This window comes from Stylophora pistillata, chromosome 8 (assembly GCF_964205215.1).
Source record: "Stylophora pistillata chromosome 8, jaStyPist1.2, whole genome shotgun sequence".
NCBI lineage: Eukaryota > Metazoa > Cnidaria > Anthozoa > Scleractinia > Pocilloporidae > Stylophora > Stylophora pistillata.
The window spans coordinates 14,481,086-14,506,549 of record NC_142526.1 but is presented as its reverse complement, the minus strand read 5'-3'; the positions used below and the strand labels follow the sequence as shown (position 1 = coordinate 14,506,549).

At 37.7% G+C, this 25,464-nt stretch overlaps 1 protein-coding gene across 3 annotated transcripts; it reads right to left on the bottom strand.

Annotated features, from left to right (window-relative positions):
- Positions 1-2: 2 nt before the first annotated feature.
- Positions 3-24,899, bottom strand: LOC111338419 (protein Wnt-4). 3 transcript variants are annotated; one of them, XM_022944910.2, is made up of 5 exons: positions 24,673-24,899; positions 5,259-5,376; positions 3,160-3,404; positions 2,647-2,930; positions 3-1,791 (listed from the first exon to the last, which is right to left on the bottom strand). In XM_022944910.2, the coding sequence occupies exons 2-5, from the start codon at positions 5,345-5,347 to the stop codon at positions 1,324-1,326; spliced, it is 1,086 nt and encodes a 361-aa protein (XP_022800645.1). In that variant the 5' UTR covers positions 5,348-5,376; positions 24,673-24,899; the 3' UTR covers positions 3-1,323. The 3 variants fall into 3 exon arrangements, with proteins under 3 accessions (XP_022800645.1, XP_022800646.1, XP_088588069.1); XM_022944911.2 differs by lacking the exon at positions 24,673-24,899 and adding an exon at positions 16,799-16,952; XM_088731943.1 differs by lacking the exon at positions 24,673-24,899 and adding an exon at positions 10,359-10,527.
- Between the last annotated feature and the right edge of the window lie 565 nt (positions 24,900-25,464).

Below are 25,464 nucleotides of genomic sequence, written 5' to 3'. Positions count from 1 at the left end.
GCTGACGTTTCTAAAATATTTACAATTTTATTAGCTTGTAGTTTTGAGTTACTGTTTTGCAAACATAGCCGCTTTTCAATGGTTTATGCTTCCTGTACACGCAGGAGGAACATCTAGAATTGCGGCGTAGGTTGTTGGAAATATTTTTCATATAACTTAAGATATAACGTTGTCACACACCACAACAGAGGCTACCGACACTGGTTCTACGTCACTACTGTCGTTTACACTATTATAAGACTACATGTAAACCAGAGATTGCAAGGTGTACACCTTATATGCAGTTACCAGTGGACTACATCAATCTATTATTTTATTGCTCGAATAAATATGAAAATGTTTCTGTGCTTTTAAACGTCTTGATTTGCTTGGTATTTGATAATTTTTAACATTTCAATTAAAGAACCACTCTCACGTAACACGCAAAATCATGAAATTCTTTCTTGTTTTCTTTAAAAATTGTTTCAGTCGGCCATCCCCATTTTTCATTACTAACTCTTATTCCTATGGTCACTTAAACTGTGTTTACTCTTCACTTTATTTTCCTTAAATTGTCGTCAGTGATACCATGATCGCATGAGCCGGCCTTCCTTCCTCACCTACTATCAATCACTCCATACCTCTACGAGAGCTAGACTTTGAGAAGAGTTCAGATTAGTGGCCCCTTGTTCTACAGACATTCAGCTACAGACATTCTATCTACAGACATTCTACAGACATTCTACAGAATCTACAGACACTCAGCTTCTCACATAAGAATCTGACTCAAATGACGAGTGCAAACACTTAAATGATATGAAGCTCCAGTTTGGATTCACTTAAAATATGCCGGTGTCATCTTTGATGTTTCCCTGAGAATGTCACGTGATTATTTTCAGGACCCTAATGATTATACCGTGATTTGTAATAATTTTAGTCTACACTTATATTTGCGCTGAACCTGTTTCTTAAACTAACTAATGATAACCTGCACTGGTGTGACGAAAAGTGTAGTGCTCTAAACCTTGCTTAAAGGTGAATGATCTTCTCATTCACTTCAGTATATAACACCGGTTCCCTTCCGAAAACATTAGGAGTCTGAGCAGAGACGTTCTTGAAATGCGGACGGCTGTCAGAGAAAAAAGTTAATAGCCAATTAAGAGAGCATCAATTGAATCGACTTGATGCTCTATAGTCAGAACTAACCACTTGAAAAGATCTTGCTTTACAAATTTGTCGCAAACGAAAGAATAGAAACTCTCCACCACTGGCTTCCGTCCGCGTCTCAAAAACGTTTGTGCCATATGAAAGCTCACAATTGTCGAGAGACTGAACCGGCCTAGCTTACTTGCAGATGCTAACCTCGACTCGCCTCTGACATTCGCGACACTTGACATAACAGCACCAATAGAACTTGCATTCACAGCGCTCCACCCTGGCCTCCTGGTGTGTGGTGTAACCCCGACCGCAGCACATCAACTCACATCCATCTATAGCTTGAGATGTGCGGTTACACATCCTTCCTTGGGTTCCAAGGGAGCCAGTGCTAAGGTTTGGCGTGCAGAAATCAGGTGAACGATCGATGTAAACAAGGTCGACCGCAGTGTGTGGTTTAAAATTTGGATTTCTTGGAAGAAGAACTCTCCTTGATCCAATCTGCTTTAGTTCTACTTCCGTGGCTCCGTCGAATTTTTCTTTGATATGATCTCCAACCAGTCTAAAATTGGGAAGGGTTCGCCAGCAGGTTTTCACCTTGCATGACCCTGACACACCGTGGCATTTACACTGAATTTTCATGTACTTTAGGATGGCCTGTTGATAGAAGTGTAAATTAACTAATCGTCGGCGGGACATACTACTTTTACTTGATCAAAATACCAAAAGTGCATTCACTCGGTCTGCTTTCTCTTACTCCATGTAAACTCCTTTTCGAAGCGCCGATGACAGAGAATATGCTTAAGAAAACTCGACCCTTTCGAGTTTTGGACCTTTCATGAGTAAACACGGAAGCGCCGGTCGCCTAATTTTGTTGTTGAAAATACTTTAATTTGCACAAAATGAACCAATAGGGTGAAAATGATAGTTTGGTTTTCTTCCTGTTTTCGTCAAAGGATCCTCACAGCTCGAGTTTACTTTGAAAGTCGAAGAACAAGAAGAAGACGCTGGGGAGGATTATGCAGATGTTACTGTAACGCTAGCTATCAGCTTAGGAGGCTATAGTTGGTTAAAAGATTGTTTAGTGTAGATTTCATGTTTTTTCGCATTTTATCCTCTTATTTCATTTAACATACAAGGGAAAGACAAAGATATAGTAGCCGTATTCTGAAAAACACTTAAGAACGCTGCAAGAGTATTTTCTGTCTATTTTTCAGGTCTGGACTAAACTTGGTTGTAGCACATGAGTTTGCCAATTGTTTTTCCTTTACTGATACTAATTATCGATATAAATCTTTAGCTTTCAATTGGGTCTTTCAATAAGATGCGAACTAAGAGGACCAGGACCAATTTTGCAATCTCGTCTCATGCTGCCGTCATCTTGACGAACTTTCCAGAGCAGAAGCAAACAAAATGGATCGAAATCCGCAAATTGAAACCACGACATGACCTCATGAACACCCCTATGATTTTGAATGATCTTGCCTGAAGCTGAAATGCATAGTAACTCACCATTCTCCCTGCGTTGTTATTGTGCAAGTTCATGGAAATACGAGAAGGATCCTCTCCCTTACGACCACGTTCTCTTGCGTCCACAAAAGTTCTGGAAAACTCAATTCCAAAGTCGATGTCATCACTACATCCTGCCCATTTCCAACCCTCTTTCGACATTTTTCCATTGTTCTTCTGGTCACAGCCACACCTTCGTCCAAGTTTTCCCGCACTGCAGGAATGCGTCACAGCATAAGCTACCCCAGCTGACGAAATGGAATGAACAAAAGCAGCTTCCCTAGTTCCTACACAGAATAAGCGGGAATAAAGCTCATTAAAAATTATTTTCACTTGTCTACCGTTAATTACATGCTGCGTAATATTACAGGCACTGTCATTAAGAGGAAATTAAACATTAGACGGTCCAATTTCTTACTAGACTTCAAGAGTGAGGGTTTCTTGATGGAGGCTTTTACAGGAGTTCGACAAGTGACGCTTGGGTATGAAATCAAAATGTGACGAAAAGTTGCCTACCTCCGTTTACAGAATTTCCGAAGACAGGAGATTTTTCAAATTGCAAAGTGGTACAGTTCCATCTTCGGTAGCGAAACTGGTGTTGACATTCCTGAACGGCAATTGTGGCACCAAATTTAACACTGTTCATGACGTCAACATTCCTCTTGCAGACTTGAACTTGTCTGTTGTTAAAGTGGGTACCGGCTTCGTCACAGCTTCGTCTCGTGTTAAACTTCGCAACAGAGCTGCTTAGCGCCAGCGATCTATAAATGTTAACAGATTAGGTGTTATCATTTATGAATACTATCTAATCTACGATTGGAATCAGATACTTTGAAAAACAAATTTTACGTGTATGCCACTGATTCAATTTTGAAAGTTACAATTTACAATCTTCTTTTTAACTCTAGCAGCTCTAGGGCAAAAATTCAAAATTAGGTTAATGAATAAAACGGAAATTGAGTGTCACTGATTGTACTTTTGGCCCAAAGAGAATAATCTATATGTTTTTATGAGAAAATATTGAAAGGCCGCAGCCAGGATGAAACATAGTTGAAAATTAAAAACGATCTCTGGTAAAAGTGATTAAAAACAAAGAACTGAATGATAAGCAAGCGATTTTACCCGTCGAAGACTGCAGTTCGGGAAGTCGAAAGCTCGTAGTTTTTAATCATTTTTGCCATAGATCGTTTTTAAATTTCAACTATATGTTTTTAAATTGCCTCTAATTTTTTCTTTTCATCAATTTAATGAAGCGATTGATTTGTCCATCTTTGGTGCTATTTACAAGTTCTCGATTTATCAAGTAAGTGCGCCTGTTGTAAAATGGGGTTGACAGGCCTACACGACTCCCCAGCGCGTGTTTAGAATAGCCTATCATGAAAGTTTGGCCCAAACGAGTATGTCTTTGAGCGACCGCCCTCTTTTGTAAGATACGAGCGGCGGAGTTTTGTATAGTTCGCTCAGTAGTGGTTGTGTTTCTATTAAATGCCAGTTTCTCATGAGAATTTGCTTTAGGTTTGGCACTGATGGTTGGTATTGTGTAACAAAAGGCAAGATTCGTGGGTTCGTCTTCTGTTTCTGTTGAAGAGCTAATTTCCTGCTTTTGAAATTCACCTCTGAGAGGGTTGTGTTAATGAGGTCCTCTGGGTAGCCTCTCTTTAGCAAATGCGCTTTGAAATTTGCAATTTTCTCCTCGAATATTGTTTGAGAGGGGTCTGTTCTGAGAAGTCTAAGGGCCTCCCCTTTTATGAAGCCTTTTTTAACTCCTTATGGGTGACAGGAACTATAGTGTGTATACTGAAATGTCTCAGTTTGTTTAAAATGAGTACGCACATCGAGAATTGCGTCTTTTTCGAATCGTTCGCCTTTGTAGATGTAGGTGTCCAGGAATATTGTTTCCTTATCGGAAATTTCAGCCGTAAATTTTATTGTTGGATGATGGTTGTTTGCTTTTACGTTCTGGAAGCACATGATCGCCTTTATTGTTTCTTGCTCCGCGTTGTTACGGATTTGCTTTATCTCTTTTTTGAAATCCTCGTCCGCTCCTATTTTGGCCCTCGCCCTATATTGTAGAGATTCTGGGCAGGTTCCTTTTTCTTTGTGCCTTTGTAAAGCCCTGATTGCGTTTACGGCCTTTTCATTCCTTTTTCAGCTTTTATAATCGTAACGGTGGCCAATTTACCATTTCAACTTTGTCGATATATTGAAATTATTTCGTTACCCCCACCGACGCAGCCCCAAACAGTTTCTTTTGAAACTATCAGCCTTTATCCATTCGTGATTAAAGTTTGTCTATTTTAATTCAGTTACCACGATGCCTGGCCGGGAATGACTTTTTGTTGTTGTACCTCTCAATTTTTAAAGAAAGAGACCAGTTGAATCATAAACCCACTTTACTGTCATCAAGAGCTGTGAGCACAATTTTTTTCTTGAGCTGCGATGTCATAGTGTTTAGATGCTGATAGATTTAGATGGTATAAAGTAATACTTTGAACTTAACGACGGCGGAGACCAGACAGTGCGAAAAAATATGCACCGTCTTCAATCAATAAAATCCCCTTCGTTCTCGAAGAGGATTTTATTAAGGTACCGAGATTTCTTGGTTTGATACTTACAGCCACTGACTTGATGTGACAGGAGAGAAGAATGAAAATTCCACTGCCACCAAAAGCTGGAAAAGTGTTAGTATCTTGAATAGTACCATGTTAGCTGCAGTTAGAGCGGTGTCTTTATCTGGCAAGATAAAAGAATAAAGGTTTATCATAAGAATTTGGAACAAAAGAGAAATCTGGCCTCCTAATGAAATTCCGCTGCGCGGGTCTCGTTCAAAGTGGTTACCGCAGCTACACTTGATAAAGAAGACAAAGTCAGCTACTGACGGCACTTTATTCTATGAATGTTATGTAATGGGAGAAAAAAAACTTAATTAAAACAAGCTATTAGACCGATAAGCTATTAGACCGATCTTTCATGACCGAAAGAGATCTTTATAACCCATGAAGGTAGTATTTAAAGTTTATAGGCAAAATCGTAGCAAGTTTTCAAAAGAGCTTCAAAATTTAGCAAACGCGTTCACATTCTGCGAGGCTAGTAGTTAATTAAGAGATTGTCACTACACGGTCGTATCATTTTAACAACCATTGTTTTTGTCTTTTAGCACAATAAAAGTTGTTAAGTCATGACAACTATATATGATAATTATCCCGTGGTGCAACGAGAACTCTTTGACTTGTTTGACTGAATGTAACAGTGAAAACTTAAAAAGGGAGTGTCAAGACCTTCTCCGTGTGTGCTGTAGGTTCTAAATCGTATTTGCTCTATTTATCAGTTTTATTTACTCGTGCAGAAAAGTTATTGATCTAAATGTTTTATGACTGAAGTGGCCAGACTTCTTTCAATAGAGATTAAGCCGATAATAACTGATTGCGCACTTTGTCGGCTTATCTTGCGCGTTTTACATCACGACCAGCCAAATTTTCTCCCAAGTAAAAAGTTTCTAGCTGCCTCCTTTCATAATTCCTCATGACGAAATAACAGGTGCATATCAACTACGACTGCCTACAGGATTAACTAAGATGTTTTTCAAAACTCGTCTTTATACTCTCTTGGTTCTTTCAAACATTTTAAGTAAGTACTCACGTAAGAATCTATCGTGGACTTTCAACTCTTAGACATTTCTTTTGCCAGTTTGTTCTGCCCGATTTTCTGAAGAGGATTTTACTGGCCGGACAACTTAGAAAAAACGTTTTCACTCGTGGTTGTGGTGCTTGGGTTTACTAGACTGACAGCTGAGAAACGAGCCAAGTAATCTTCAAATCCTCTTTTAATAAGGCAATTTCGGTCCAACTTTGGACCTATTACGTTTCTTTTTCCCTTGTATTTCGACATTATGAAACTAAAAGAGCGTCAGACGTATCTAAGGCGGGCTCTGTCGATTAACCATAAAGCAATGCTCACCTACCTTATCCCAAAAATTCTCAACCTCTTTACTTTACTGCTGGTTGTAACTTTGCTCACCCCTTCTCTACTTTGTTTTAATGCTTTGACTCACAAGGATTTTTATTGACCTGTTTTCGGCTCAATTTCAGGACTATAATACACCAGTTTATAATAAGACCTTAACGTCCCATGGGACCTCACACCCAGACAAACCAATTGATACAAATCATCTTTATAATAAGCGGTGATGAGAACCTCGATCACTTTTTAACTTTAAACAATAAGGAAAATAGCAGCACGAGAAATCAACAGTGTGCCTTCGATCGCTCTTTGACTTGCTCTGAGACTCTTTGCTTCTCGTCTATTGTCCAGCAGTAAATTATGTCATGGAATGTTCGTGTTGGTAAACAACGAGCCTCCTTATTAAGTGTCATAATTAATATGAACTCACCGAGGGTATTATGTAAATAAACAATTAAAAGTCACCGGAAAAGTTGAGAAAGCTGAGAACAGTTCAAGGTGTTTAGCGGTATTTTAAAACTTCCTTATTTTCTGCTAGCTTGTTTTAATAAGCGTTTTAATTTTGGTAAATCCGCTGTGTCATATAATTTTCTTTAGAACTTAAGTCTTGTGGTTAATTTTGTTTTGACTCCATAGCACTCTTTTTTTTTTTCAATATAACAGAAAATATGTTAAACATCTTGCGGAATGATTTTCAAAAAATTAAACTATGTCAAACATTTTGGTTAAGCCTTCCTAGAAAAGTTTCTTAATTAAAAAGCTATTCGAATAAACGCGAACAATGGATATCTGTTTTTTATTACATATTAACCCGCCAACAAAAACAACGAAACAGCGTTATTGAACACCGAGATATATAATTTTTTGTCAAGCTGATCAAAGGATGAAAAGATCTCAAAGTTTGTCGATCACATATGTTGTTTGTATCGGGAAATGACAAAACTGAACTATTGTGGGCTTTAAAACAAATGGCGCTATCTTCTAACGCCAACTTGGAAACACGACAAACAAATTCGCTGTTCTCTCAACTGACAGAAAGGGCGCGAATGTCATACTTAGCGTGACGGCTGCGCAGGTCAACACACAGTAATCTGATTCAGTCGGCATTCCCTTGGTGCTTTGCCATCGTAATCGTCTGCAGATCAAGATGGCGAAGGAGAGGTCAAAATCGCTGATTTGGTCGGCCTTTTTGCAATGTAAGGCTTCTTTGTTCGTGTAAGCTCATAGCAATGTGATATAACCAACAGTTTCGTAGCGGGATTACACTAGTTTGGCATTTACAGTGAGACTGAGGAACAACAAATGAATTCGGGTGTAATCTTGAAATGAGAAAATTGAATACTCGATTGCGGTTAAGTCCCTGGGTAAAATTGTAGAATAGTACAAAATCTTACCTGTAGTCACGATCATTTTATCGCTCACCTTAAAAGCTCTGAAAATTGTAAAAAACATTTTTCCTCGAGCATTAGAATGTGTAAGAAGCAGGAAGTGACCCCATTCCGACGTCTAGCACTGATTAAAGATTAGGAATGATATACCTATACAATCCACGCGCGCTTGTTTAGTAAGGATAAACAACAAGTCGAGAGTTATCGGAAGGTTGTAAGTTATCAGGGCATCAAACAATTTTTCGTTCTTAAAGTCCTAGGAGTTTCTGAAATTTTCCATGAAATAGTAGGATTTTTCCTGTAATATGTACCTTCTTCGTGGCTAGACATGAACTAACATAATTGCTGTAGATATTAATGTTTTCATAGCTACACACAGCATCACAGAAAAGTGGACTAGCCAAGACCCGCATTTTTTTTCCTTTCATTACAATCACCGAGCCGGGGTGGATGACTTCGATTGAAATCCGTATAATTTGGTATCTCGCTGGCTCAGTTCAAGATGGCCAATTTTTCTCTTTCGTAGGAACAACAGCGTGCGAGTCAAAATTACTGCGTAACTAAAAGGATTGCGTATGACCTGGCGCGCGACCATGTAATATCCTGTACGTGCACACCCACTGAGCGGATGGGTGGATCAAAAATGCGCGGGCGCGCGCAGGAAAAATAGAAATTGCTGATAAATGACAAAATTAACACTCTTCTTTGGAAAAACACACACATAGGGAAAAAAAAATTAATAGTCTGTTATCGCCATTAGCCAAAACTCAATAATAGCTTCAGTTTTCAAATACAGAAACGTTGGCAGGAAATATCAAGTCGTGTAACAAAGAGCTTGACCCAGAATGTGTGAAATGTCGTTAGTTATCAACTGCTATATATGGTCCTCTTATTTTTGATAAGGATAAATGTGAAGTTTGATTTGTGTGAACTACGTAAATCCTATTGTAAATAGGAAATTAGCAAATTTTTTTGGAATAGTAAATAGGATTGACGTCTACTTCCTCGTTGAAAATTTTTAGGTTATTTCACGGTGCTATGGCAGACAGTGTCTTAGAGCTCGACACAAAATTACGTTATTTGTGGTTTGTAGTGGCGTCATTAATTGATTAGTTGCGTGCGATTTGCCGCAGGAGGTTTTCCTCTCGTAAAGGTGACTTTCCTCTTTGTTCAAAATTTGAACCATAACATCTGTTTTCCCTTTACCAATGTACGAATTCTTCAAAGTTGACTTTTTAACCCAAATTTACGACCCAAGTAACACAAAATAAGCCTGAGAAGACAATGATAGATAGAAAAGGTGGGGCGTAGTTAATCCTGGTCAGCGTACTATGCGTTCGCATGCCTCTAAAGGGCAGCCAAAGCTCCAATGATATCCTTTGTTAAAAAATTTATGATATAAAGTCAAAAGGAAAGTAGTTCGTTTCCTCTAAATGTACAGGGCCTGACAGAAGTTTTTATGGGATTTTTTTGTAGAGTTTTTTTTTTCACATATAACAAACCATTGCAAAGACATTATGACGAAAGGAAAGAGAAAATGGAGTTTATACTGTTTTTCAGCAACTTAAAGCGAATATTGAGCTCAAGGATAATTGAAGGTCTTGGAGAAAATGGATAAAGGTGGTTATCTCAGATCTATCCCACTACTTGGACGCAAATATAATTTCAATTCCATTCAGTCTCTGAGTTGACAGAAAGTGGCTTCTTCTTTTTAGCGAAGTCCTATGACATATCTTAGGTGATTTTGACGTGTCGTGTGCAATAAGAAAGCGCAGTTTAAGAGCCCACGAGTCTTTAAGATGCTTGTTCGTCGCGCACCCGGGATCGCGCATACCTAGTCAAACCGTCTTTTTGTTTTTTGCAACGGCAAACTGGATGGTCGACCGATACACTCCATAAGGGTAGGTTGTAATAAGGGGTTATGACTAAGAATTACTCAAATGCAGACAATTCTTCGCCAAACCTCAGACTATCTGCTGAAACCTATCAGAAGGTGAGACGGTGTCAAGGATTCTTTCTTAAAAAAAGAGTGTCAAAGGATCTTCCACTGACTTTGATGACATTTTATGATCAAGAGCTGATGTTTGTAATTACGAAACTTTGACCGTAAATTCTTTTGTGAGAAAATATTTCGAGAAGAACGATTTACAGTTTAGTCTTCTTTACAAAGAGAATTGTGAATTTCCTTAGCTGTTTTACCAAAGCTGAAGAGATTTCATATTTTCAAAATTTGTTTGTGTTTGAATTTTTTGCTTCTTTTATAACTAAGAAACAAGGGAGGCATACCTTAACTCGGGCAATGGAAAGGTTGCACGGAAAAGGATTTGGATTTTGTTAGTAACGCTTTTCAGGCAGCAAACGGCTTACCTTGATTAAGTACTGCGAGGATTTTCTAGCCGATGCACGTGCTAATCCAGTGGAAGCTAGCAAGTTGACTGAATCAGATGAGCGCCTTTGCTATCAAGAGTGATTGGAGTTCTTGAGCATTAGCCCTCCACACAGAAGTGGTGTCAAAATGATAAGACCGGGTCATTTTAAAATTTGAGAGATATACGAAACGTTCAGAATATTACAGCAATCTGTTCATAACGCCGCAGATAAAACGACAATGTATTTCCTGTTAGATGCCAACAACTCGACACCCATAAAAGGGAGCCGACGGATAAGTTACCTTGATTAAAAGGGAAAGGCGACACTATTACAAATTCCTGCGCGAATGTTGAAAGTTTCTTTGATAAGAAAGGAAGCATAGGAAGAAACAAAATAAAAAGGAAATACAGAAAGAGGTTCAAAATGACTTTGCAATCAGATCGGACTGTAATATGTTCGAGACAACTAGGTTACCCTTTCCCTGAGAAACCAAATACATGTGCATATTTTGTATAATATTATCCCATCTTCAGTGTACGTGTAGTGATAAATGTGATATAAATAGTCAGACAGTCCTACAATTAAACATGTATTTCCTTATGACACTTGCTGTGCATAGCAGGTTGTACACCTAATCGATTACAGGGATACATGGGAAGCCGAAGGCAATAAACACTTTAACCCATAAACCGATCAATATAAAGGATAACATAGGCAATAAAACATTCTCTACAGAAATGCCACAGTTTATATTTTGTGGAGGGCCAAACAACCCCAGCATGCATATCGAATTATTTCAAATCACATTTTATAACCACCATGTTTCTAATCGTTATTTCGGCCCCTACAGAATTGGCTTACCGCAGAAACCGAGATTAACACATCGGACAAAACTATAAAAATCTTCAAAATTAGTTTTGTCTTCCGGAAGGAAGTACTTTTCAAATGACATGTTAACTCCTTACTTCTTAATCGCTTTTTCCAAAACCTTCTTTAACATTGTTGCCGCTGTGTCACTCATTTCTTGCGAGTGATTTTCTCAAAAAGACCGCCGGCCAGAGGTACATGATTTACCTCTAAACCAACACATCGTTTATAATTGACCGTTTTGCACACAACTGTGATGAGAACCGCAAAAAACCGGTAAGTGTGCAGACATTACCGTTGTCGGACCGGCGTTCACATTACGGGGTTTTTATGGGAATCACGTAGAAGAGAAGATGTAGGTATTCTTGCCAACCAAGAGGGAAAACGATAGTTGGAAGATGGAGCTTTGTTTTCGACAAGTTTTCCTAAATCTGAACGAATATGATGTCAACTGTATCGGGCCAGGTTCTTGTCATAGAAGGTTGTGATTTGCACAAACTCAAAACGAGAAATAGAAGCTCAACAAATTTGGTAAGATGTAGTTTGCTTACCGGCATGCCTGATGATATTTTTTAAATACTTTCTAAGTCAATCTCTCAACCCTTGAAGAAAAATAAAGTGTCCTAATGACATTCAGAGAAAACAACTAACAGACTTTGATTGTGCGCACCAACTGGATGCCGGGGACTCGTTTCGGAATCATTGGGATTTTTAAGCCGGAAACATGTTCACCATCGGATAGTTGATTCAAATAAAGGAAATTAAAAAAAAAAAAAAAAAAGACAAAAACAAAAACAAAAAAAAAACAAAAAAAACAAAAAGAACTAAAAACAAAGTTTGTTTACGCAATACAGCTTATCTCAAGTATATTGTATGGGTCATCCTATAGATCTTAAGATAACAAAAAAACAATTGAAAGCTCACCATGATTAGTGGGTCATTTCTCAACAATACAATCATCTTTGCCAAGTATTCAGTAACTTGTGAGGTCTGGGACATCTGTTTTTTATAGCAGGTCTTCATCGAAAAAACTGACTTTATAGTCATCGATGAAGCACTACCCATTGCGTTTGTTTTAATTATCAAATTTTAGTGCAGTAGCGGGACAAACTTTACGACAATTTTAAAGAAGTATGGAAGTGGAGACTTCTCACTGAACTCAACTTATCATGATTCTGATGTCCGTCATTTCGTAATTGCTAGGAATTTGAGAAATTAACTCAGAATTACCTGTTGAAATCTCCCTTTTGGGGATAGGTTTCACCTATTTAAAAAACCATCATGTGTATTGTAACATGTGTTTGTAAGGTTTTAGATTAAAAAGCAAGTTTTGGTACTGTGTTATATGTTTCCCACTAGAGTCTTTAAAGCACTTTCTTATCAGAAGTACATCATCTTATCGAATATTTGAAGAGCTATTAGTGACTATCACTTGGTGGTCCTTTTAGAATGTAGTTACCACTTGTTAATGCACTTCAAGCATGTACTTGCGCGTGTTTGGCAAAGCCTCTTTTTAGTTTAATCCCAAGCAGGCTAATTGAAAACTAATACTTTCTTAAGTATTTCGTCCTAATAACTCCTTTATATGGTCAGCAAAATCCTTAAAAATTACGAGAGGTCAAAACAGAGCTCAAAAGGAGTAAGCGGGCTAAGGATACCTTCGGTAAATAAATCACTTAAAGCCCGAAAATAAAGGCGAAGACTCAGGTGGTGCAGACTTGTTAATTTCAGCATGCATTATTATGTTTTAAAATATTGAATCATAACATTCTAGGTAGTGTTGTCTACAACAATTTTATCTAATTTTGTCCTAAATGCTGTTAGATGTTTATCCTAATAAGGGAATCATAAAATTCCTCATTTCATCCTGATCAAAATGGTCAAAAGCTTTTTTGAACGTTTCTTCACGAAACCAGCAACCAAACAGCCTAACGGAATCTCCTCTTGGTATCAGCTTGCCCCCGTCCCCCCCCCCCATTCTCCAAATCCTGACCCTGCTATATATGACCAACACATAGCATTTTCCAAATCAGAATAATCAAGACGGTCTGCTTTTAACAAGCTCAATCGCTAAACATGACATGATTGCATCATTTCAGTTTCGACTCCTAAGCTCAGTCAGAATTATATCCTGGAATATATTTTATGATATCATTCCAGAAATCTTCCCACTTGAGGGCGTTACTTAGATTTTTCATCTTCAAACGTAAAGCTATAAATTATCCACATTCCTTAGTGATAAATTGTAACTCTATTTTGTTGACATCCATTCTTCAAAATTCGAAGCTTTCCCCCCTTTTTCCTTGAAGTTGGCAAGCTCGTGCGAGACAATCACTTTATCACTGTCTGTTCAGTTCCTTCTTCTCGTCTTTAAAGAAAAAGAGGTAGACGCGACCATACAATGTTGCTGTATTTTACTTCGACCTCGACGGAGCCAGCTTTTAGGTTTGAGGCCTGGCGCGACACGAGAACAAAACACAGACCACACAAATAGAACTCAGCAGACATTCTTATGGAATCGTAAATGATACGATGAAATTGCTCATATTTCCCTAAAAATTTCACTAGATTGCGTACACTTCCTGATCTATACAACGAGCATAGATTTATTGAAAGCACAATATGATCTTTCCCAAATTGTGCACATTTTGAAATTTCAAAAGTGTGTTTAATGTCTGTACTGCGCTAAATCACCGGTCCTTCACAAAAATTTTGAGCAGTACGAAAAGATCACCAACATTAAAGCAAATATTTTCAATGTTTTCCACTAAAATTGTAAAAGATGCGAAGTGGAATATATCTTTAAGCCAAGAGATTTGCCGGCGAAATAGGAATGTCAATGTTCATTGCAAAACCTAAGGTATTCATGGACGGAAAATTTTTGAAAAAAAATTATCACTTTTAATAGAAATAACCTAATAAAAGGCAGGCGCAAACATTTAGGTTTTGAAGGGCCTGTACACTGGATGAATTCCAAGCTTGACCATGAAATAGCTGGTACGTTCGATATCGTGCCAAACCATAACAGGATTGTGAACAGACAATTACATCTCTTTTCATTTTAGAATTTTTTAACATGAATTTTTTTTACGAACTTGTCAGTCTAGGAGTACTGAGATCGTTTATTTCTGCTAAATTTTAACCTTAAAAACAAATGTCCTGCGTAGCACCATAATCAAGAACTTACAAACAGCAACGCGTGAGTTGACGTTTGAAACTAATGCAAACCAGAAGAAGATTTACATGCCCATCCCAGGAAAAAGGAAAATTTAGAAATCTCCGGTTCAAAAATTATATTTAACGGAGTCCGTCCGCCTTGTAACTCAAAGTTCAAGTTTGTTATCCTGGTTAGATAATTTAAATACAACGGCTAATCCATTCACTCAGAGACCCACACTGACAGTATATTGCCATTAACAGAATTCAATACTCGATATTAGCTGGTGTGATTGTTGGTCCAGAAAATATTATTTTTCTTAGGTTTCAGTCGTTGCGGTAATTACAGGGTCAAGGGTGCCATCAAACATCAGCTGGATTCTCATTTGTACACGAACATCATCCCGAGTGCAATCAATACTAAACAAGTTGTACTAAAGAAAACATTTACAAATTAGTCTCAAAGAGGTGTGAATGAGCAGTTTCGATAAGAGAGCACAAAAGCCGATGAAAGGGGCCAAGGGAACTAACCTTCATCACTACTGATTCATTCCCAGTTGTTGGAAATACGAGAACTCCTGTGAGAATTCATCTGAAAATCACGGAACAGGTTTTCTCTGGGGTCAACGAGTTTCATCAGGAGGTGAAGAAGAAAAATATAGAATAACACGACTGTTTATCTAAGTTTTGATTTTTTTCACATCCGTTAAATCGGACCGATGGACAAAGGGTAAAGGTGACTTCATCTGTACAGAGTTCCTTTGTGCCGATCCAGCACAAGCTTTCCCAACCAAAGCGGATGTTTCTTGTCGAACGTTCTCAGTCAGCCATTTCTTTTAAGAATCGGCGATAAACATAATGAATAATGCAGATCATGCTTACATGCACACCTCATCAAAACCTAGAACAAACCGTCTTTTCAATAGACTCACAAACCTTGATATTTTTAAAGAAAACCACTCGAAGACTTCAGAAATGTTTTGTTATTTTGGAATTTCAAACATGATACTTTGCGTGATTAAAGGCCTTGAAAGGCGTTGGCACTACGCAGCTTTGAGTTTGACATCTGGGCTGTCAAATTCAGTTGTTTGATTAAAATGGGCGCTCAACTCATAGACTAGTACCAGCAAGACACACATTGATCGTATGCTGGTAAGTAGTTTCAATAGGAAAATAAGATCACGTTTGGTGGAAAAAGGAAAAGATTCAGCGTACCCGGTTAAAAGGGACCTTGGCAATCAAGTCTGAAATGTAAACATTATTCACGCTCTTTCGTGAAATTGTCAAAATATAATCGCATTGATTAGAATGTTCACTCAACACAATTTGTAAAGGTCAACAGTTAAATGATCGTGATCATGAAATTACGAAGTTGCGCTAAGGTACCAGAGACAATTTTCAGAGCTTGTCTCTGCTTCTTTTGGTATACGATGTGTGAGTTTACAAGTGCCTCTAATGAATCTAAAAGTGATTCGAGTTTATATTCATTAAATCCTGTTTCCTACCCGGACTTCTAAAAATTGTTATTTAAGGAAAAAGAGAAAAATTGAAATTTAGTGAGCTGTTGTTCGCTGATGAATTGAGGTTATTTGGGGATAACCTTATACCAAATTCTATCGAACCACAGGAAGACATTTCGTTGAAAGTTAGATTCATATCATGAAGATAATGATAACGGCAAAAGACCACCCATTTCCTTAAATAACTGAACAATTATCTTTCAATTTCTTGGTCAAATAGGATAGGCTTCGACCAAGTGAAACACATTCTAAATATAACTGTTATCATGATGAAGAAAAAATGCAGATAATCGAGAAAAACCATTTGCGGATTGAAACTTAAATTATGACACTAGTCTAAGGTATCAACACAAGTTTCTACAACTCACATGTTTCTTTGTAGTTTTTCTCAGATCAAATAATACGATAATTCAAATAGTCTCGATGTCATAAAACTCAGCAAGTTCACTGATTGTAAAATGAAACGAGTCTTTGCCGAGATAACGGAAATCTGAGGCATTAAATCATGTACTAACACTTTGCAAAAAGTTTCCCTTTCCGATTTTCTCTTAACACGACCGTAGAATCAAGAAAGTTTTCTGTCTTGTCGGTCAAGATTGTACGTCACGAAATGTCAGTGAGTGGCACGCGAGCTTCTTTGCATAATTGGCATTAAGAATATATTTGCGTGTTTCCAAACGGATTCTTGAAACCTCTTCAAATGAAGTACTTCAGTTTCTAGCGGATACGGATTATCCCGCTTATTTATTCGTCGCGTAAGTTTTTACAGATGCGAAAGAAGAGCTCGTCGAAAGTTAGTATTGTAGATGTGACCTATTTTGAGCTTTGCAAATTCAGATTTCACTACAAATGTCAAACACGTGAACTCTTTTAGCAAGGAGAATGAAAACATACCTGCTTGTAAATCTTACTTCAAGTTCTAACTGCCGTTAAATGTATTTCCACCTTCTCTGCTTGACTCAAGTATTCTTGCTTAATAACACAGGTCGTCTAGTAGCGACACCTGATTAACTTGAAGCTTAGTTTTGTGAAACCTTAGTAAGTGACACTGCAGGCCGTACCTTTTATACAGGATCTGCTTCTTATCAGACAGTCGAACCTAAACGGAATTGGGCGAAAGTCCCACAATATATCAGGTTGATAACATCTTAATCAAAGTGAGTGCACGCTTTCTTGTCAGATAGGAAATAGGCTCTGAAGTTTCCCGTGGAGAATATTTTCATCGTTTGCTAACCTACGCTTGTTTTACCACCAATATTTCCCGGTAGGCCGTCAATGCTGCAAGTTGTCTGACTGCGTTAATCTTTTTTGCATCTTTATCTTATGTCTACCTGAAGAACTAAGGAACATGCGTTTGAAATTGTAGCTTATTGTTTAACTTTCACAGATAAAAAGGACCCCAGTGATCCAAAGGGGACGAAGCTGCTTGACAATTAATGTCAATTTAATTTTCTGCTCGTCAAGTCAAACCACATTGTGTTCAGGATTCTAGGAATTGTGCAAACTAGTCGGCGTGGTTTATGTTCATGTATTGACTAGAAACATTCACTGGCACAAGACAATACAGCCTTAGTTTCACAGTAGGGTTCTCTATTCAGGTATCTTGTATTCACCTAACACATGTCTGTTATCATCGCTGAGGTACAGAGCAGAACATGTTTTTAAGCTAAATCTTCGACAGAAGCGCATTCAATTTATTTGCAATAAACCAGCTTAGTTTGTCGCTAAATGATTGTCTTTGTAAAACAGATTATAAACGGTTTTGACACTCTTTAAGCTTCCGGCTTAAAATATAAACAAAACGGCAAAAAAAAAAAAAAAAAAAAAAAAAAAAAAACCAGACAAATAGAGTTGGGAGGTATCTATAAGGGTTGAACATTTTAACGCATTTCTGTATCTCTATCCTCCACGAAAGCACCACAATTAATCAGATTTAGTTGGCTCAAATAAAGGAACGTCTTTTTGTCAGTTTAGAACAGCACTTACAGCCTAGCAAATCACCTTCCCGTGGACAATATAATTCAAAATTAGAACATTAGATATGATCGGTTTAAAATAATCGCAATTAGAAAGAGATTTAAGGATTTATGCTGATTCAGAAATGTTCTTTCCAGTCAAAGATAGCGCAACATATCTGTGGAAATCATAGGACTAACCATTGCCAAGATATTGGCGGGTGTATTTGATCGGCGTCTGTCGGATCAAGTCCTAGAACCTGCATGTTATTTTCATATTCTTTAAAAAAAAAATAGACAACAACAATCTACTTTACACTTACGACAAAAAAAACGGAAACTGAAACGACTGGAAAAAATAGTCATTGTGTAAAGCGGATCAAAAGAACCTTCCCACTCAGACTAAGTCGTGATTTACAATGAATCCTAAATAGTCCATACCTAAAAGGAAAAAAATGGGGGTGTTCGTGTCAGCCGCCCCATCTTATCGATTTAGTCACGTACCGTATGGTAAATCAATCTTCACTAAATTTTCACTAAATGACTTTCACATGTGTTTGGGTAGGAAATGTTCATTTCATTTCTTGTTTAGAACAATTCTATTTTATGGAAATAGATAAACTTCAATCACAGAGAAGAGTTAATTAAACTTGCCAGAGGATAAGTCCAGAGTGGATTGATACAATTTCTCAAACAGACGTTATATTCATTTAGTCCGAGTATGCCTCAACCCTTGAGGACAAGCAGTTCACCCCAACTAATTGCATATTTAGAAGTTTGTGGATATTTTCTTTTAAAGGAATTTAAACTGATATTTTTTTCCTTCTAAAAAGATGATTTGCTTCAAGGAAACCTCACTGGGTTGAATGTGAATCATCACTTTAAGTTTTATAAGGTTGTGCGAGACGGAGAACGAGAGACGCATGGAAAACATTACGGCTTGTAAGGCTATTAGGGTCATGGAACAAATGTGTTCCATAAAAACCACATTGATTTCTAGATTAATAGATTGCGCTAGCCACGCATGGTTTCTCAGGCCGGGTGGTAGATTATTTTAACATTGTTCGATATCTTACCACCACAAATTGTATTATCAAGTATTATGTATACTCAATGAGCTATGTATAGCATTGAGTTGAAGTGGGACTGCAAATCATAGCTGCTTCGAGAGATCGAATGTGAACAGTGGAATAACAGCTGTTACTTACTTAATATACTGAGCTGTAAGAGAACTTAACTCCACCGTCGTGTACCTAGTTGGAAATATTCAAGCTTGGCTGGTCCGTTTGTTACTTGTAGGAGAAACTGACTTTTTCAATTAATGAAGTGGGCGTTTGAATGTCTTATAATAAGATCGAATCCTGTATGGTTGCTTTCTGTGGGATCTCTGATCATGGAGCCAGGCAAAAAGTAAGGAAAAACTAGACTGGCGCTCGATTAGAATTAGCTCCATCATTGTGTGCATGACCATGATAAAGCATGTACACAATTAAGTTGAACTAAAATGCGCAACACAGGGACAATTACGAGGTGCGCTTTTCTTACTAATAACTGTACAAAGTAGTATGTTGTCGGTTTTTAAGACAGAACCGGATTCACTGAAGGTATAAAGGCTATGTGTGGCCGGTAACGATTTATTGATAAGAAGGTCAAACGTAAAATTAGCTTATCAATCTCTCCCAGTCGCCACAAGGTGTAGATCAAAAAGAATTTAATTAAGGAAAAAATAAGGAAAAAAGATCTTCTTCCCGTTTCCTTCCATGTTTTAACGCATCCCAAAGCCGGAACATGGGCGTGGCTCACGAAATAGAGCCGTGTCCCGCCCTCATGACTCCACCAAACTCATGCACCTCCATTCAGCGGCCTTCACAAGTAAACATACGAAGCAAGAAATAATACCGCGTACAGATTTGGAATATCAGTGGTCGAAAAGCGGAAATCCCCAAAGAGCAATAAATAACTGGATTGACTGCGGTAAGAAGAAAAAAAAAATTTTTGCATATTCGCTCCCCCGAATATGTTTGAAAAACATGCGCATGCCATGGCCTTAACCCATGAGGATGCGAGTTGACTTTCCTGTCAGACCTGCGGTTTCTGCCTAGATAGGTAGTCAGTGATTACCTCTGCTCAATTCATTACTCAAATTACCTCCATCATCTCTTGATCTGATGTACAAGTTCAAGTATGAAGAATTCCTTAAGCAAAGCCACCAAAGTTCATAGCACTAGTCAACCGCAAAGAACCCAGGAGCTTCCTACTTATGCTCGCGAACATCCCAAGTAAATTGAACAAGAGGGAAAAGAACTTGTTTTGTAGTTGTCTTTCATGTGCCATACCTTCTCCCTATGCAGTCAATCACAACGTGGTGCTGTCTTATGGGGGTGGAATTCTAGATATTCGCATAGACCCTCTCTTATTGCAAGGCCGAGATCTTTACACCCGTGGGTTACCTACATGCAATGCCATGGCTAATCCAACACAACAAACATTCATACCAAAAGGTCAAAATCAATTCATAATTGGCTTTCCAAAGGAAATTTTGTTTGATGGTGATCTGACGGAAGCTTTTGGATCTTTTCAATACAATAGTTAAGACACGTAATGGAAATCCTTGTTGGTTGAAAGTCTTCAAAAATCAAGAAGAAGCAAATAGTATTACAAAGAAATGAATCAGATCATGCCCACGCTTCTTTTTCAGAGATTTTTTCCTTTTCAACGGCTGCCATATGCACAAACTAGGATTATGAAAGAAACATCAAAATTAAACTGAACTAAGAAATCGAACGAACCAGGAGAAGTTGCAGACAAAATCGACAGAAAGCTTCGAAAAACATCAACTCTTAAATATCTCTTTAACGTTTGGTATTTCGTTTATTTGTTAGTGAGATCTCACAAGACTGATAACAAAAGAAATTTTATAAGTAGTTCCTTTTTTATTCTCTCTTCTCTCTCTGTTTATAACAAAAGAGAGTTGATAAGTAGTTCCTTTTTTATTCTCTCTTCTCTCTCTGTTTATAACAAAAGAGAGTTGATAAGTAGTTCCTTTTTTATTCTCTCTTCTCTCTCTGTTTATAACAAAAGAGAGTTGATAAGTAGTTCCTTTTTTATTCTCTCTTCTCTCTCTGTTTATAACAAAAGAGATTTGATAAGTAGTTCCTTTTTTATTCTCTCTTCTCTCTCTGTTTATTGCGACCAGCTGTCGTCTCCTCATCAGGAGGCCTCAGCCTGCAGACTGAAATAATCTCAAAAAAGCTATTTGAAAATCCCTTCCTGCCAGCGAACGAAGACAAATGACACACTTATTATGTATTTGAGCATGGGAGAATAATCGGAAAGTTTTATGGGATCATTTGGCTGCAAGCAAGAAACTAAATTAATGTACCGTTCAACATTGCCACCTTAGATACTCTCTCACTTAATATCTTAGCTTCTTCACACACATTCAAGAGCCGTAGTTCAACAATAAGATAGTTACTTTTGATAGGTCTATTTTAGACTGACGAGGTCTTGATTCTAACATGTAACCTTCTAAAAACAAAGTTGTTCAAAGGACGAGTGTGATTTCTGTAACAATATCCTTGCAGTTTTATCGGCAGTAACTGGCTTACTAGCTTTTGTATGATGACCGTACAACCCCTGAATGCGTCTGGCAAATTATGAACTCTTAAAAAGTTTAATTATGATGCAACTGGTTTAAGTCCTCAACATTGTCTTAGGGGGAATTTTTAGTGACAACTTTCCAGGTGAACGATGACTTTACAATTATAAACGACCCTAAAATGTAACCCTCCGAGAAAAAAAGAAAAATTTCCCATCGAAATAGCAATACTCTAATTTGTTGAACGTAAAAAAAAAGGAAACTGTTTTACCAGTCAAAAGCGAAAGAGAATCCTTCGCGTGTGTAACTTTTAGTTGCATCTATGATTCAAGTGGTCGAACAGATAAAAAAAGATTTGGCAATATGGTCTATGACTTTGACAATTTGCAGGTGACATGATATTCCTCCTTGACAAGCTTGTCTCCCCGCATCTTTCTTCTTCGAAAATTTAGACGTTTAAAACCATCTTATTGCTCTATTGTTTCGAGAGTAGTGGTTTAATTCCATGTATTCCTTTCAATTTTCGGGCTAGCAAGATATTTCTGTCCAGGCCAAATTCTTACCAATTTTTTTCCACTCGTTCTCCAGCTCAAACGTCGCGAAAATGAGTGGTAGAACAGTGAAAGCTTTATAAATATTCTTTTCTGTGATAAGTTTCCTCCCATTGGCTACTGAATTGCAACCTATTCACACATCCGAAATGGGAGTTTTCTTGCGGGAGAAGGGTTCCTCAATCTTTTCTCAATGTTTGTATTCATTACTGTTGTTGCTGTTTAATTTCATCTCAGAGATCTCTTTTTTTCGATATGAAAACAGCTGTGTGTCTATCATGAACGAAACGAACCCTCCAGTTGAACCACTAAATGAGGAGCTTAACAGTTCTACAAGATGGAGAGGGGGGACTCCTATGGACTTCAATTATCAACAATATGGCGCTCTTGAAATAAATTTTCCCTTCAGAATTAGACTAATGAGACTAATGAGTTTAGTAATTTAATCAGCTAAGTCATTTTAGTTTTCTTTTGGCGAGGATGAATTCAGAGAAATGTTTTTTTTTTCTTTTCGAGTCGCTGTAAAAGGTCTGCGTCCGAATAAGAAAATATGTGGAGCTTAGTTGTGCACATGTTTATGTCGAATGTGCTACTCCATTTCAGTTACAGAAAAAAGATTTCACAACACTTCTTCAGAAACATTTTTGCCTGACTGAAACACATCCAGGGAGAATTATAAAACGGTTTGGCTGCTGGAATGATGACACCTTCAGCTTGGCCCTACATATATATGTCAAATTTCTAATTTTTTTCTACATGACGTAAACGCAGTATACTTTCTTTAGATCTTTATCAGTCAAAGTTTTTTTCACGAATCGAAGAGATTCAAAGAAAGATTGTTTCAAAATAGGTGTTCTCCTTCAGTTATATGCTTCAAGTTAATTTTTTGAGAACCGAAACAATACACCGAAGATTAAAAGGAGAGTAATGTTTTCATTGTTCGTAAAAGGAGTATTTTGACCAAAAGTGTCGGAAATAAAGTCATTGAAGCAAAAGTTTAACGTTCTTTCACTTTAGGCAAAACCTTTGAATTGAGGGCAAAGGCTTCACCTAGCACTGCCCAAAGGTTTATTCCTTAAAACGTGCCACGTGCAAGCGCCAATTGAAGGACTCCAACGTACTTAGATAAAAACCCAAGGAAAAACGGACTTTGATACTCATTCACCTCTTAGCATTTCCTTCCGTATTGACGAAAGATCATTGAGCTTTGGTTTACAGAGAGCAGAACTCACGTCCTCCGAGTTTTTATGCCTTTGAAAAACAACCCTTGAAGAATAATTTTTGGGGACTAAGAGTAGCAAAGAACCGTCAATCTCTATCAAACTGGAGATGTGATATGGAGCGAAAATTACCGAGATTAACTTTTTAAGCTTACTTAGCGCTTTCTTCTCTAAAAAAAAAAAAAAAAACCCGAAAAAACAAAGCTCTTGTTTCACTACAGACGATCAGTTCCGAAGAGATTGCCTTACACTATATTGTTTGTTCCTGACTAAGCGCTTTGGACTTCTGATATCAACCATCAGAACCACAAAGCATTACGGCATTCACAGCCGCAGACCATCATTACATTTATCGATTTTGTACAGTTGCTGTATTGAACAGTTGTTAATCGCCATAATAATGAAGCAAAACCATCTTAGGATGCTGACCAACACGACGGAGGAAATCCATGTTCCCTGAACGGATATTGCAAGTAACATACCCGACTACCTTTCACAAACATGGTCAGTTTGTACCTCCCCATGTTAGAAAGCAGTGTAATCAGTTGAACACTCTTGTTTTATTCCAGTATCAAGTGTGCAGCAAGTTAAAACCCACATCTTTTCTTTATTTAGATTTACATTACTCTGTGGGAATTTACAATGTAATTCTCTGTTGGAGCCAACGGGAACAAGGATGGTGAGCTAAGAACTGATCCATGTGTTTACAACGATAGCTACGGTATTGTTTAAAATTAGAAGTCACAGATCAACTTCAATTTACCAATTGGTTAATTCAGTTGAAGTCAAAGTGATTTGTAATTTATTATTCATATTCTCGAAGAATACACGTAGTCAAAAGTTATGAAAAGATTAACAAGATATCGTAATGTCCTCGGCCATCAAAAACATAATCACTCGATCATATACATGTATCTTTCTTCCCCTCTCTATGTAGTACGCACTGTACCTTTTTTTGCATAAATTTACGCAGTAAGAGCTTAGCAAAGATTGCAGTAATTATTTCGTACAGCAGTAAACTATCCTCAAGTATGGCACTGTCAGTTATTGGTCTATGCATGTATGTAGTTTCTCTCCAGAACTGTCTTGTGAAACAGCACTATTGCTGATCACAGACAATGGGATATTGTCTTTCTGTTCCTTCGATTCTTTGTTGTCAGTCGGAAACTAACATTACAACTTTTAATCATGTCAGTAAGACTGTAAAATTGAATAGCCAAACACTTCAAGCACTTTGCTTGTCTGTACAAGTCAAATACTCATGATCATATCAAATTGCAATAAACAATTCATTTACAACCCAAGTTAAAAAGAAGTAAAAGTTATCTCTTTGTTTTTGTACCGTTAAGAGAAGACCCTGAAACACAAGCTTCTTTTGAAGTTTCCGCGAGTATTTTCCTTATGGGCCAAACGTAAACTAAGAAAAACAAACTAACAAACCAACCTTTGAGGGTCGACTTCCGCCTTTTGTGGTCGATTAGGCGAGTTCTTGAACACGATGTAGCGTTACTCTACAGCTAACTTCGCGGTCTATTGCGTTTGAAACTTTGGCAGAATTATTATGAGCTGCGAGCAGAACCTTTGTTCTGTTGCTGAAGGTATCTAAACCACATCTGAGACATCATCTGTTTTTGTAACTTTTTGGGTGTTTTTTTCTCTGGTCACGAGGCCATTAAGAAGACGCACGGTGCATGTTCAAAATTCTTTGGGATATCCGGCCACCATAAATTAGTTTTACACTCGCAGAAACTTGATGAAACTCAGTGTGAGGTAGAGGTTCATTAATCAAAAAAAGGAAATGGCAAAGTACTTTTAATCCGACGTTGTAAGCTATCACTGTCCCAAAAACCCGTGTAAGGCAGGTTTTGCTCTCAGATGGAGAACACATAACAGAAAAAAGTGTCATTTGCCAGTGATTGTCTGCTTTATGATTGCTGCTATCAGGGCATGGGCTCAATACCATCGTTTATTCTTCACATTAAAGTGACTAATGACGTAAACAATTCCTACTGATGGTGGGAAAAAATAACGTTCTGACCTAACAAGGAGCAACACAAATCATGCAACTTTCTCTCCACTGGGTAAATACGTTACTCTCTCAATCTCACATTTCTGTTATTTCCGAGGCAGCAATTTTTTTTCGCTATTTCTGCTATTGTCTGGCTGTTTGTAATATTTCGTGTAAACACTCCAAAAAGTTGATCGAAAGTTAAAACGCGTAATTCAAATTTGATTA

What these genes read in the sequence shown, in the direction of transcription:
- LOC111338419 (XM_022944910.2), bottom strand. Translation starts at nt 5,347, where the DNA reads ATGGTACTATTCAAGATACTAACACTTTTCCAGCTTTTGGTGGCAGTG. An exon ending in GTCACATCAAGTCAGTGGCT is followed by an intron (nt 3,405 to 5,258) that starts GTAAGTATCAAA and finishes TAACATTTATAG; the next exon opens with ATCGCTGGCGCTAAGCAGCT. An exon ending in ATAACAACGCAGGGAGAATG is followed by an intron (nt 1,792 to 2,646) that starts GTGAGTTACTAT and finishes TTCTATCAACAG; the next exon opens with GCCATCCTAAAGTACATGAA.